General features: G+C 36.4%; 1 protein-coding gene across 5 annotated transcripts; it reads right to left on the bottom strand.

The window, feature by feature from the left end:
• Positions 1 to 772: 772 nt before the first annotated feature.
• Positions 773 to 9721, bottom strand: LOC135207581 (uncharacterized). Of its 5 annotated transcripts, none has more exons than XM_064239428.1 (6): positions 9563 to 9721; positions 7024 to 7218; positions 6436 to 6618; positions 6065 to 6205; positions 5036 to 5218; positions 773 to 3210 (listed from the first exon to the last, which is right to left on the bottom strand). In XM_064239428.1, the coding sequence occupies exons 2-6, from the start codon at positions 7216 to 7218 to the stop codon at positions 787 to 789; spliced, it is 3126 nt and encodes a 1041-aa protein (XP_064095498.1). In that variant the 5' UTR covers positions 9563 to 9721; the 3' UTR covers positions 773 to 786. The 5 variants fall into 5 exon arrangements, with proteins under 5 accessions (XP_064095498.1, XP_064095499.1, XP_064095500.1 ...); XM_064239429.1 differs by lacking the exon at positions 9563 to 9721 and adding an exon at positions 9382 to 9476; XM_064239430.1 differs by lacking the exon at positions 9563 to 9721 and adding an exon at positions 9387 to 9446.
• Between the last annotated feature and the right edge of the window lie 370 nt (positions 9722 to 10091).

The following is a 10091-nucleotide window of genomic DNA, read 5'->3' as shown; positions in this document are numbered from 1 at the left end:
GTTACTAAGTCACAGCGGTATACTAGTGGGGCTCAAAGGAATTATGTTACCATGGTGAGATGGGCTATTTTTGTTCTTGCAAAAATCAATCTGAATTCAACAAAAATTCATATATGAGCTGAAACACATTATTATCCTTTTTGCTGGCAAACTGGGTTAGCATAGACATCGGGGCTTTAATCGGTTGCCAGTAGTTTGGTTACTCTATCTAAAATGAACTAATCAGTGCAGGATTAAATCCCATCACATGAAAAGACTCTTTATTCATTTTTTTTTCCAGATTTGAAAGCTTTCAGTTGAAATTACTCAAAAACAATTATTGGAATTGAGATGTTATAAAACGGTCATGGCCACTGCAATACGCACACAGATTTGGTGAATGTAAATAGTACGTAAATACCCCCTTTCAGCCTCAGATGTAATAATGCTTGACAAATTAAATCCCCACAGCAAAGTAGTTATTTTGGCTCTAACCAAAATGTGTGTGAATGAAGTCTGAAATTAAGTTTAATAATACCCAACAAATGAAATTAACCTATCTAATTCATTTTAATTTTAAATGAAAAAAAAAAAAAACTTACGTTCCTTGTTCATATAAATGTTGATGGTAGTTTAAAACAGCTTGAGTATATAATTATTAATCAGTCACTTAAGGGTAATACATAGCTAAAACTCTCTGATGATAGGTGTTTGCAATGTATGTATAATGCAAATCAACAAAGCATCCATTAATGTGAGGTACTATCAAATTCTCAAATAATAAATGAAGAAGTTCAAACAGACTTTTTATTCATCATCAATCTCATTATACTCATCCTCTTCAATGTGCGTTATTGTTAAAACCACAGAGTCTCTGCCATTCCAGTTCTCTTTGATCATCTTTGACACAAGTGGGATGGACGGGTCAGCAACATCAACATACTCGTAATGAACCCCGTCCACAGTTTCCACAGTTGCAGCCATTGCCTGTTCCAAAACATCCCCAGGAGCCTGGAAAACCTGGTGATCTGGACTCAGGTCTGCCTCCACTTTAATCTTTTCCTCTTTTATGGGACTCTTCCTTCGTAATCTGTTCTGTTGAATCCTTTCGGCTTCCTCGACAGGGTGGTCCTTTTTACGATGCGTCTTTAGAGCATTGTGAGTTTTGAAGGCACTATCACAATATATGCATTTAAAGGGCATCACCCCTGTATGCCGTTTACTATGAGATGTATAGTGATGCTTTAGAGCAAAGCTTTTTCCACAAACTTCACAGACAAAGTTTTTAATACCAGTGTGCAGTGTCATATGCTGCTTGCGTGTGGTAATGTTTCTAAAGTCTTTGCCACAAACTTCACACTTGTAAGGCTTCTCTCCACTGTGTATTCGTAAGTGTCTTTTATATGAACTACTTGTTGAAAACTCCTGATGGCAAACTTCACATTTATACGGTTTTATTCCTGTGTGAATGACGTAATGCTTCTTCAGATCTCCATGCCTAATTGTTTTGTATGAGCACAAGCTACAAGAAAACCTGGCAGACGATGTATGAGTAGCCAAGTGGTACTGCATACCTCCTTGAGACTTGTATTCTTTCCCACAAACAGGACATTTGTACAACTGATCTCCATCCTGCAAATTTTTTAAAGAGAGCCTGCTCAAGTCTATTTCTCTGCCATCGTCTGTTTTGACAATCAGCTGATCATCTTCAAAGTCATCCCACAACAACTCAGACTTAATATATGATCGTTTCTTGCGTCTTTTACCCGGAGGCCTTCCACGTTTTCTGGGAACAGGCATCTCGCTCAATCTTTTTAATAAAGCACTCTTAGAATCTTCATCTTCCTGAGGAAATTCAGCAAAGTCTTCCTGAAGCATTGATGAATCTTCTGAACCTTGCTCGTCATCAACAATTTCCTTTTTTATCTTGACAATGACCTCAGCCTCAGAATCACCGCTTTCCTCCGCATTAGCCTCTGGCACATATTCTGGGTCAGCATCACTATCATGTAACTCTTCTTCAGTTAATTTAGTTTTCTCATACTTCTTGGTTTCTTTATTCTTTAGACTTCCTTCTACTTTATCAACTTTCGGATTATCTGTCGCATCCTGAGCTTTTTCTGTCGGCTTTCTTTTGCGCTTTCCTGGTGACACTTCAGTACCTTCAGGCTTAGATACTAACTCTTCAGGTTTTTCCTTTTCGGACTTTATCTTTACTAGTGTAGGCCCTTTACTTCGACCTCTATCCTCATCTGTAGGATGCACTTCACTTTTTCTATTACACTGTTCAGCCAACCACCTCACTTTCTCTGTGGGCTTTATTTGACGTTTGCCTAATGTAGGTCTAGTCAAAATACTCTCAAACTCATCTGCAAGAGTTCTTCGCTGGTGCTTTGTCTTCCTCTTTGACTGTTTCTCCCTCACTTTCCTACTTTCCTGAATTTTGATAATTGGCTGGTACAATTTTAAATCAATATCAGGGAACTTTGATTTACTGGCACCATGATGACCAGGTGAAGTATGAACTTCATTCTCTTCCTCTCCCTCACTGCTCTCCACATTTGATTTTTCAACTGTCTGGTGGTCTCCGTCCTCCTCACTTTCATCAACTGCATTGTCTTTATCTTTAGATTTCGGTTTTATGTTCTCTGTATTTTCATCATCAGATTTCTCCTTTTCTTTTGTCTCTGCATTATCTTCATTATCAACATCTATTTTGGGTTTACTCTTCTTGAGTAGACTTTTTTTCCCACTATCATCTGAAACAATTTTCCTTTTAATTTTCCCTTCATTGTCACCGTCATTAATGTAGTCAATCTCTTTAGCATAACTTGAAGGGCTCAGTAACTTCAATCCTTTGGTTAACACACAAAACAAATCTTCCTCAAAATAACTTCGAGCGTTTATCTGAGTGATAGAGCACTGTTCACCAACAAATCTCAAGGTAACGTCAACACCCCACGGAACAAAAGTACCTTGACAGGTCAAGCAACTCTCACAGTATTGATAAAAGACTTCTGTATCACTTTTTCTACACATGAGGCATTCATACACTGTTGGATCCATGTCATTGCAGGAGCAGTCTGTGAATGAAGGGACGTTTCTTGATGCGAAAGGCAGTGTGTTCCCCCTTTTATCGCATATCTTGAGATCCCCTTGTGACGATGACTGGTGTAGTGACTTTGATGGTAGTACATCTTTGCATATCTCTCCTTCGCAAACTCCTTGGCCCTGAAAATAAATGGGCCTCATTATTTGTAAATAATAACAAATACTGTAATGCAAATCTACTTTATATTCTGCTGATGTCTACCAGCAAAGTCACTTCCCCTTTTCACTTTCACACTGAAATTCAAGAATTACTTTCACAGCCATTCCTAAGTATTGTGCATCAAACATACTGCTCACTTTCAATTTTGCTACTTGCTAACATATCACTTGATGCTTACTATGCTTCTGGAGCTATCCTCTATTTCATACCTTCCAAAATCTATAATTAAGTATAATCTTAAAGTTTTTTTCATTTAAAATACTTCTCTGTCTACTTACACATATGATGTACTGATAACTCTTTATTCTTACCTTCCTTAAAAACATGTTTAAATACTTATACAGATAATTGTATAGAAGTACTAGATTTACCCTTGAAATAATAACTTATATGATTGAACACAACATACATACACAGGAAAATAGGTACTGAATATAAAACAAAAGAATAAAAAGTTATCAGTTTGAAAATGAATGATTGTGCAATTTGATAAATAACTTTTATATAACTTTAAATATATTACTAAAAATATACAACTGATGTAATCAGCAGTAGTATTACCACAATATCATGTTATGCTGACAGATACATATATTAATCATAAGAAGATATTCGTAAAGTAACTTGGAGACTATATCAAAGTTTTGTATTAAACTAAATAACAAAATGTAAAACATAAAAGATGCATATCTTTGGGTGCTAATTATAGTCCCATATTGCCAATCTGTATCTATACTTTTATGAATCAAAATTTTAAAAATATTACTCATGTTAACGACAGACTAAAATATAGCATAATTAAATAACAGGGCTATATCATTTGATGTTAGTCAATATACCGTACCTTAAAGTACTTATGAGATCTCTAACATTAAAAATGACTGATAAAATACGATTCTCTTTTCAAATAATGATAATAAAGATATGATGATAAAATTTTGACAAAGTTATATACAATAAAATATGGTACTTTAATTTTGGAATACTGTATAACACAATCCCCTGTGAACAGCTAAAAATGCTTATAACTGCCTATTCTGATAGTTCACACACCAAAAATAACCTCGAAAAATGCTTATACGTATCTGAGTAGTTTCATAGTTTTATCACAAAAAACGCAGTAATTAGTGAATATTTCTCAATAAAAATACTGCGAATAGGCTAATTTTCCGCAAATAATGGGTATACGTACATGTTCCACAGAAAAACTCGCGAACAGGCGAGTTCGCGAACCCGAACCACGAATAGGCGGGAATTGACTGCATTCAGTAATGTTGGTTCACTAATCGACCCAATTCGAAGTTTCATCATAAGACTTATGACATGGCAGTCAAGTTGCAAGAGATGAGAAAAGTTTTATGTTTTTCAGGAACACCAAGGTGACATGAAGTCATTGGTCAAAAATGTAAGTAGTTAAAATAATAAAACAAATTCAACACTGGACATCACTTGTCAAGATGATAAAAACTGAATGAATGATGAAATAAAAAGCGAATGAATGGCACAGCACAAACTGAAAAAATGCAACATTAGTCTAGGGGAGCACAGCAGCACTTTCAAAAAGAAGTGGCTAGGTCTGTTTTGCATGGAGTGCGGATAGTCTTGATTAATGGGTTCACAATAGGATTAGTATTGACCCAATCTCCTTTATAGAAGCAAAGGACTGATGATAAATAAAAAATTTAAAAAAACTGAAGTTGGCAATTTGGATGAACTATTACCCTGGTGTTTGTGGTCTAAGAACTAAAAGGGTGAGAAATGCAAGTGGTAAAAAAAACAACTCACCTCTCCATCATTATCACTGCCATCGTTAGAAAGACTTCGCCCTCTGCCTCGACCCCTGTTGCCTCTACCCTTTCCTCTCATATTTTCATCAGATCTTCCCTTCCAACCTCTTCCTCCTCGCCCTCTTTTGCGTGCAGATGACTGTGACATCTGTATGCATCGTAGGCAACGGGGCTTGAGCATCTGATGAGAGATAATTGTATTTCGTAAAGATTTATATATTACAAGAAAAAAATAACAGGTAGAAAAAAAAACATCCTGACTGCCCAGGAAAAAATAAGTCTAATTTCTCCTGTGGTAGACTCAAGCAACAGACTGTTATTATTACTATGAATCATATCATTTTAACCAAACCACCAGGTCTGATGTCTATTCTTAAAGAGATAGTTTGAAGTTGTTTCTAAACAAGCGGTGAAAATAAAAAATAATATGAAGTTATTGCTTTCATCTACATGAGAAAAGAACACCCATAGCAGAAGAAAAAGTAGTGATCTGCAATCATTGCTACAAAAACAATGTCCCCTACCAATACCCAACAAAGATTTTTTTTTCCAATAGTAACAAAAATCAGATAAATTCCCTTCACACACATCTTTGCAATGACAAAGTAACTACGTATTGCAAACACACTGACAGATGATAAACCTTTATGCATAGCTAATGAATGTACCTTGTTACCAAGCTTCAAGAAATGAACTAAATGAGACGAAGGCTTGTATACTTTTTTGGTGGAAATGAGATAATACACACACAAAAAAAGTACATGTTAGACAAAATAATCAAATACCACTGCCAGGATAAGGAGGTTTAACACAACTCCTCCCTTTGACCTTCTCTATCTTTATTAATCTGAAAAAGCTTTCTTCTTACAAAAATAATGATGTAATGGCACTGTACAGCAATGCTTCATATTTTTATATGATCACACTAAAAATAAAAAAATTTTTCTTGTTCAAACAGTTTTCACACATACAATAAAATCTGAAAGTCTCATACAACGACAGTTACATTCTTCAACCACTATCGTACCTTATCGGTCCTTGGGTATTTTAATTTGAGCTTTTGTACTGTCTCCAAGAACTTTGTTCTGACATCAGTCTTGGATTCCGTTAGCGTCTGCTGGAGCTCATCAATTATATCCAGTAAGTGGTAGCAGGCTTTACATACAACCTGAAAAGTATAAGTTTTACTATAGTACTGTCTACATGTGTACTATATACTTATGATGAAAACAAAAAACATTTTGATAAAGCAGTTTTATCAATACGTAAGGTACTATGCTATAAAAAAACTCATGACCATGATGAAATATTACAAACTTTCTATATACGTATAAAATTATACTTATGTAGCTGAATACCATCATCATCTATGGAGAACTATCTTAATCCATCTCTCACCTGCGAATGTAACCTCCCATCTTCCAGCTTATATCCTAGGACATCAGTAAGAAGTACCAGCAGTGGTGCATGAGAATGATTCATGGATGTCTTAATGCTTTCATAATTTTTGTCTGATACAGGGTTACAACAAACGAAGCACAAACGAGCTCTGTCAATTTCTTCATGATGTGGAGCTTCACTCTATAAAACAAAACAGGGTAAGAAAATGATATATAAACACCCAGTCCCTGGTTATCGGCAGACTTAGTTAATGGTGATCTGGTTTTATGGCGCTTGTCTAACGGCATAAAATTGAGTTTCAGTTAACAGCGATTTTTGTAATCAGTGCAGCTAGTTTATGTATTTGAAAACATATGCCTAGTTTTATCATGAAAACAAAAATGACCAGTACATACTACCTTTAATTAGCTATAATACTGTTACATTCAAGCCTAAACCACAGAACCTGCATGCACCTATCCATAAAAAAATGTAAAGATATGTACTCTCAAGACTACAATCTTAGACTGAAGAAACATTCAACAAATATTACAAACACTTTTATACCTGGTAAAATATATCATACTAGACTTCACAACAATGTACCTGGTTTTCCATAACTGGCTGAGCAGACATATAATTCGTAGAACCTGCAACCTGATTTCCTGCATTGCCATCAGTCGTTACAACAAAGGAGCTACCTGCCGAGATCATTCCCTGTGAATGTGTCGCAGGCGGGGAAAACCCTTCGTATACGACCTCTGGAGAGTCGTTTGCACTTTCATCCCACTTTTCAGCCATCTAGAAAAAAAAAAAATCACATATTAAAAGTAAAAGAATGACTACGATTCAAGGCTCTATGACAAAAATTAAAATGCTTATTTATCATATCTTATAGGTTGAGACTAGAGTTTAAGATGGTATGGAATGAGGCACAGACGAGTGTGGGTCGGGTTAGGAGGAACCTGTTGGAGATAGTTAAAATGGATGGAGGATCAGAAGGCATGGTTAAGTGAAAGGGGATTTGGAGAAGAAAGTTAGGAGCTTTTGAAGAATAGCGGCCCCATACGAACCTGGGACCTTTATTCTTCAAAAGGATAAAACTGGGGTCCGTATTGTTAAAAAGGTATTTAGTGGAGAACAACTGCCAAAGAAAACAAGTAACAACATTATTGGCTGTCAGTAGTGAACAAACTTAAAGATAAGCAAACAATTGCTTGTTTGATTGTTAGTACCAATGTTATATTCATAGGGGAGCGACTACATATCCGCGGAGGATCGATTTGTGTGTGCTGTCAGTAAGGGCGTGGCGGAACGGCGCTTCGCGCCTTATCCGCATGTTTAAAGATTCTTGGCAAGCACGGCATGTTCTGGCAAGAGGTAATGTTGCGCTGAGCTCCAACTGCCGTGTCCGTGGATCTGTATTCTTCAAAAGGCCCAAACTGGGACCCCTATTCTTCAAAAGCTCCGAAAGTTTAAGCAGAGGAAGATGCTTTCAATTTTAAGTTGAAGATGCATCAATGCAACTGCACCCTTGATTCAGGCATTGCAGTAGGGATGATGACAAATTGAATGAACAGGTAACTAAATATTTTTCAATTTTGAGGGCTCTTTACTGATTACGTACATAAACCGAGTATTTTCACTTGTAAGATATTTTTTGCCAATTTAGTTGCTGCAATTAAATTAATTATGGCTTTTGCCAACCCCTAAAACCTGGTTTTCCACTATGGTTACTCAAAACGGTTAGACAGGCCTAGAAGGATAAGGTAAACACATACCTATATTGCTAAAGTTGTTTCTCAAGTTAGAAGCTAGCCTATCGCGTAGGTGGTCGAGGGAACTCCATTTCAAATTGATACACAGTGACCTACTCTTTAATCAAGCTTGTGATCATATGCTAGGCTATTAGCCATGTCCTCGATCCCTAGACTAAGTAACGACATAGCCTAAACAGTATTACTATAATGCAAACTCTTTACATTAAAATTTTACAATTGCTTTTAAATTACAGGGTTAATTACAGTTAACCATAAAAAAACCCATTACATTCTCAATTAGTAACCAGAATGCCGTAGAAAATCCCTATCTCGAAGGAAATACCTTGGATTAGGCTAACCAAGAATCTTTTAACGTTTGCTGAAAACGCGTAAAATCGCCAAGTCAAAATCGGTTTGGAACAGAATGAATGGAATGGAGAGGAATATAAGACCTGGGCCAAATGCCAAGCACTGGAACCAATGAGGCCATTCAGCACTGGGAGAAAATTGAGAGTAAAGGTTTTAATTAAAGGCGTAACAGGAGGAAAACGTTGTAGTTGCACTACGAAACAATTGTTAGGAGAGGGTGGAAAAAAGAAATATGAAAAGAGGTACCTACAGTAAAAGGAATGAAAGGGGATGTAGCTAGAGGCTGACGGAACACTGCAAAGAACTGTTAAGTAGTAATGCCCACAGTGCACCATACGAGGTGCACTGATGGCATTATCCTCCCTATGGCCCAAATACTAACCTAAGCTGCTAGAATATATGAGCATAATCTAGATCAAATGGTAATTTTGAACGTTTACCTGATAACAGGGCAATAAATTATTTACAATTATAATCTCGAATTTTTTAAAAATAAAACCTAGTGGGTAGCCTACGTTCCCTTTGCTATTTAGGATAGCCTATTTACGTACGAAATATATAGGTTTCCCTAGTAAAAGTATATAAATACAAACCTATAGGTTTATTTACAGAAAATAATCATTGTTAAATAATATAATAATTATAACGATAAAACTTTAGGGTAGGAAACGACCCAAGCTACCATAGCAGGTCTATAAGTCTAGGCTACGTAATGCATAGTAAAGGCTAACCCTGGCAACACACAACATATTCAGTTTATAAAGCGTATTTCCATAACCATCTCAATATTCCAGCTTAAAATAACAAGAGAAGGAGAAATAACGAGCGGAGTTACGAGACATTAAACGAAATTCACGTTGGCATCATAATCTCCCAAAAAGGTACCGAAGGTGGAAAACAAAGCACCATTTTGTAGTGATTCTCTCCAGAGCGAAGGAATGGAGATTCTTCGCGGTTTCCCCCCAAAGAAACCCCCACGGGGAGGAAATCGTGGTAATATTAACCTCATTACTTACTAATAACGAAAGCGAAAGATCCTTGGAATTTTCCGGGGAAATAAACCGACGAGATTATCAACGACACCGATCAAGTTCTTCTACTTTTGTTTCGCAAAGATGGCGGCGGGCCTGGAGCCCTTGGGCGCGAGATTTCAAATCGGGCGGCTGATTGCGCGTTCGTTTGCATACGATTTTCCATCGTTAATATGGAAACTAATGCTTCAATTAATATTATTCAAAATGGATGGACGTGAGAGCTACCATACGAATGGAGAGATGGATACGCAAACGAATTATGTAACGAGAAAATGTGACGGCCATTTGCATTATGAGCAGTCAGAGAGCCACTATATACAGACATATTTGATCTGTATTTGATATTTCCCGGGTTCTACAAACAGGTGATGATAACTATTATCTACTTTATCGGTATTTATTGTTTTTTTTAAATACCAAAACCAATTTCGATACAAGCAATTGAAATATTGTTCTTGCGTGAATTTCAAATTCCCATTTTCTGTTTTTCTTATTTTTTTCAAAGTTATCG

The sequence above is a fragment of the Macrobrachium nipponense genome, chromosome 32, assembly GCF_015104395.2.
Source record: "Macrobrachium nipponense isolate FS-2020 chromosome 32, ASM1510439v2, whole genome shotgun sequence".
Classification (NCBI taxonomy): domain Eukaryota; kingdom Metazoa; phylum Arthropoda; class Malacostraca; order Decapoda; family Palaemonidae; genus Macrobrachium; species Macrobrachium nipponense.
This window is presented reverse-complemented; position numbering and strand designations above follow the sequence as displayed.

What these genes read in the sequence shown, in the direction of transcription:
- LOC135207581 (XM_064239427.1), bottom strand. An exon ending in ATGGGAGGTTACATTCGCAG is followed by an intron (nt 6,206 to 6,435) that starts GTGAGAGATGGA and finishes TATACTTTTCAG; the next exon opens with GTTGTATGTAAAGCCTGCTA. An exon ending in AATACCCAAGGACCGATAAG is followed by an intron (nt 5,219 to 6,064) that starts GTACGATAGTGG and finishes ATCTCTCATCAG; the next exon opens with ATGCTCAAGCCCCGTTGCCT.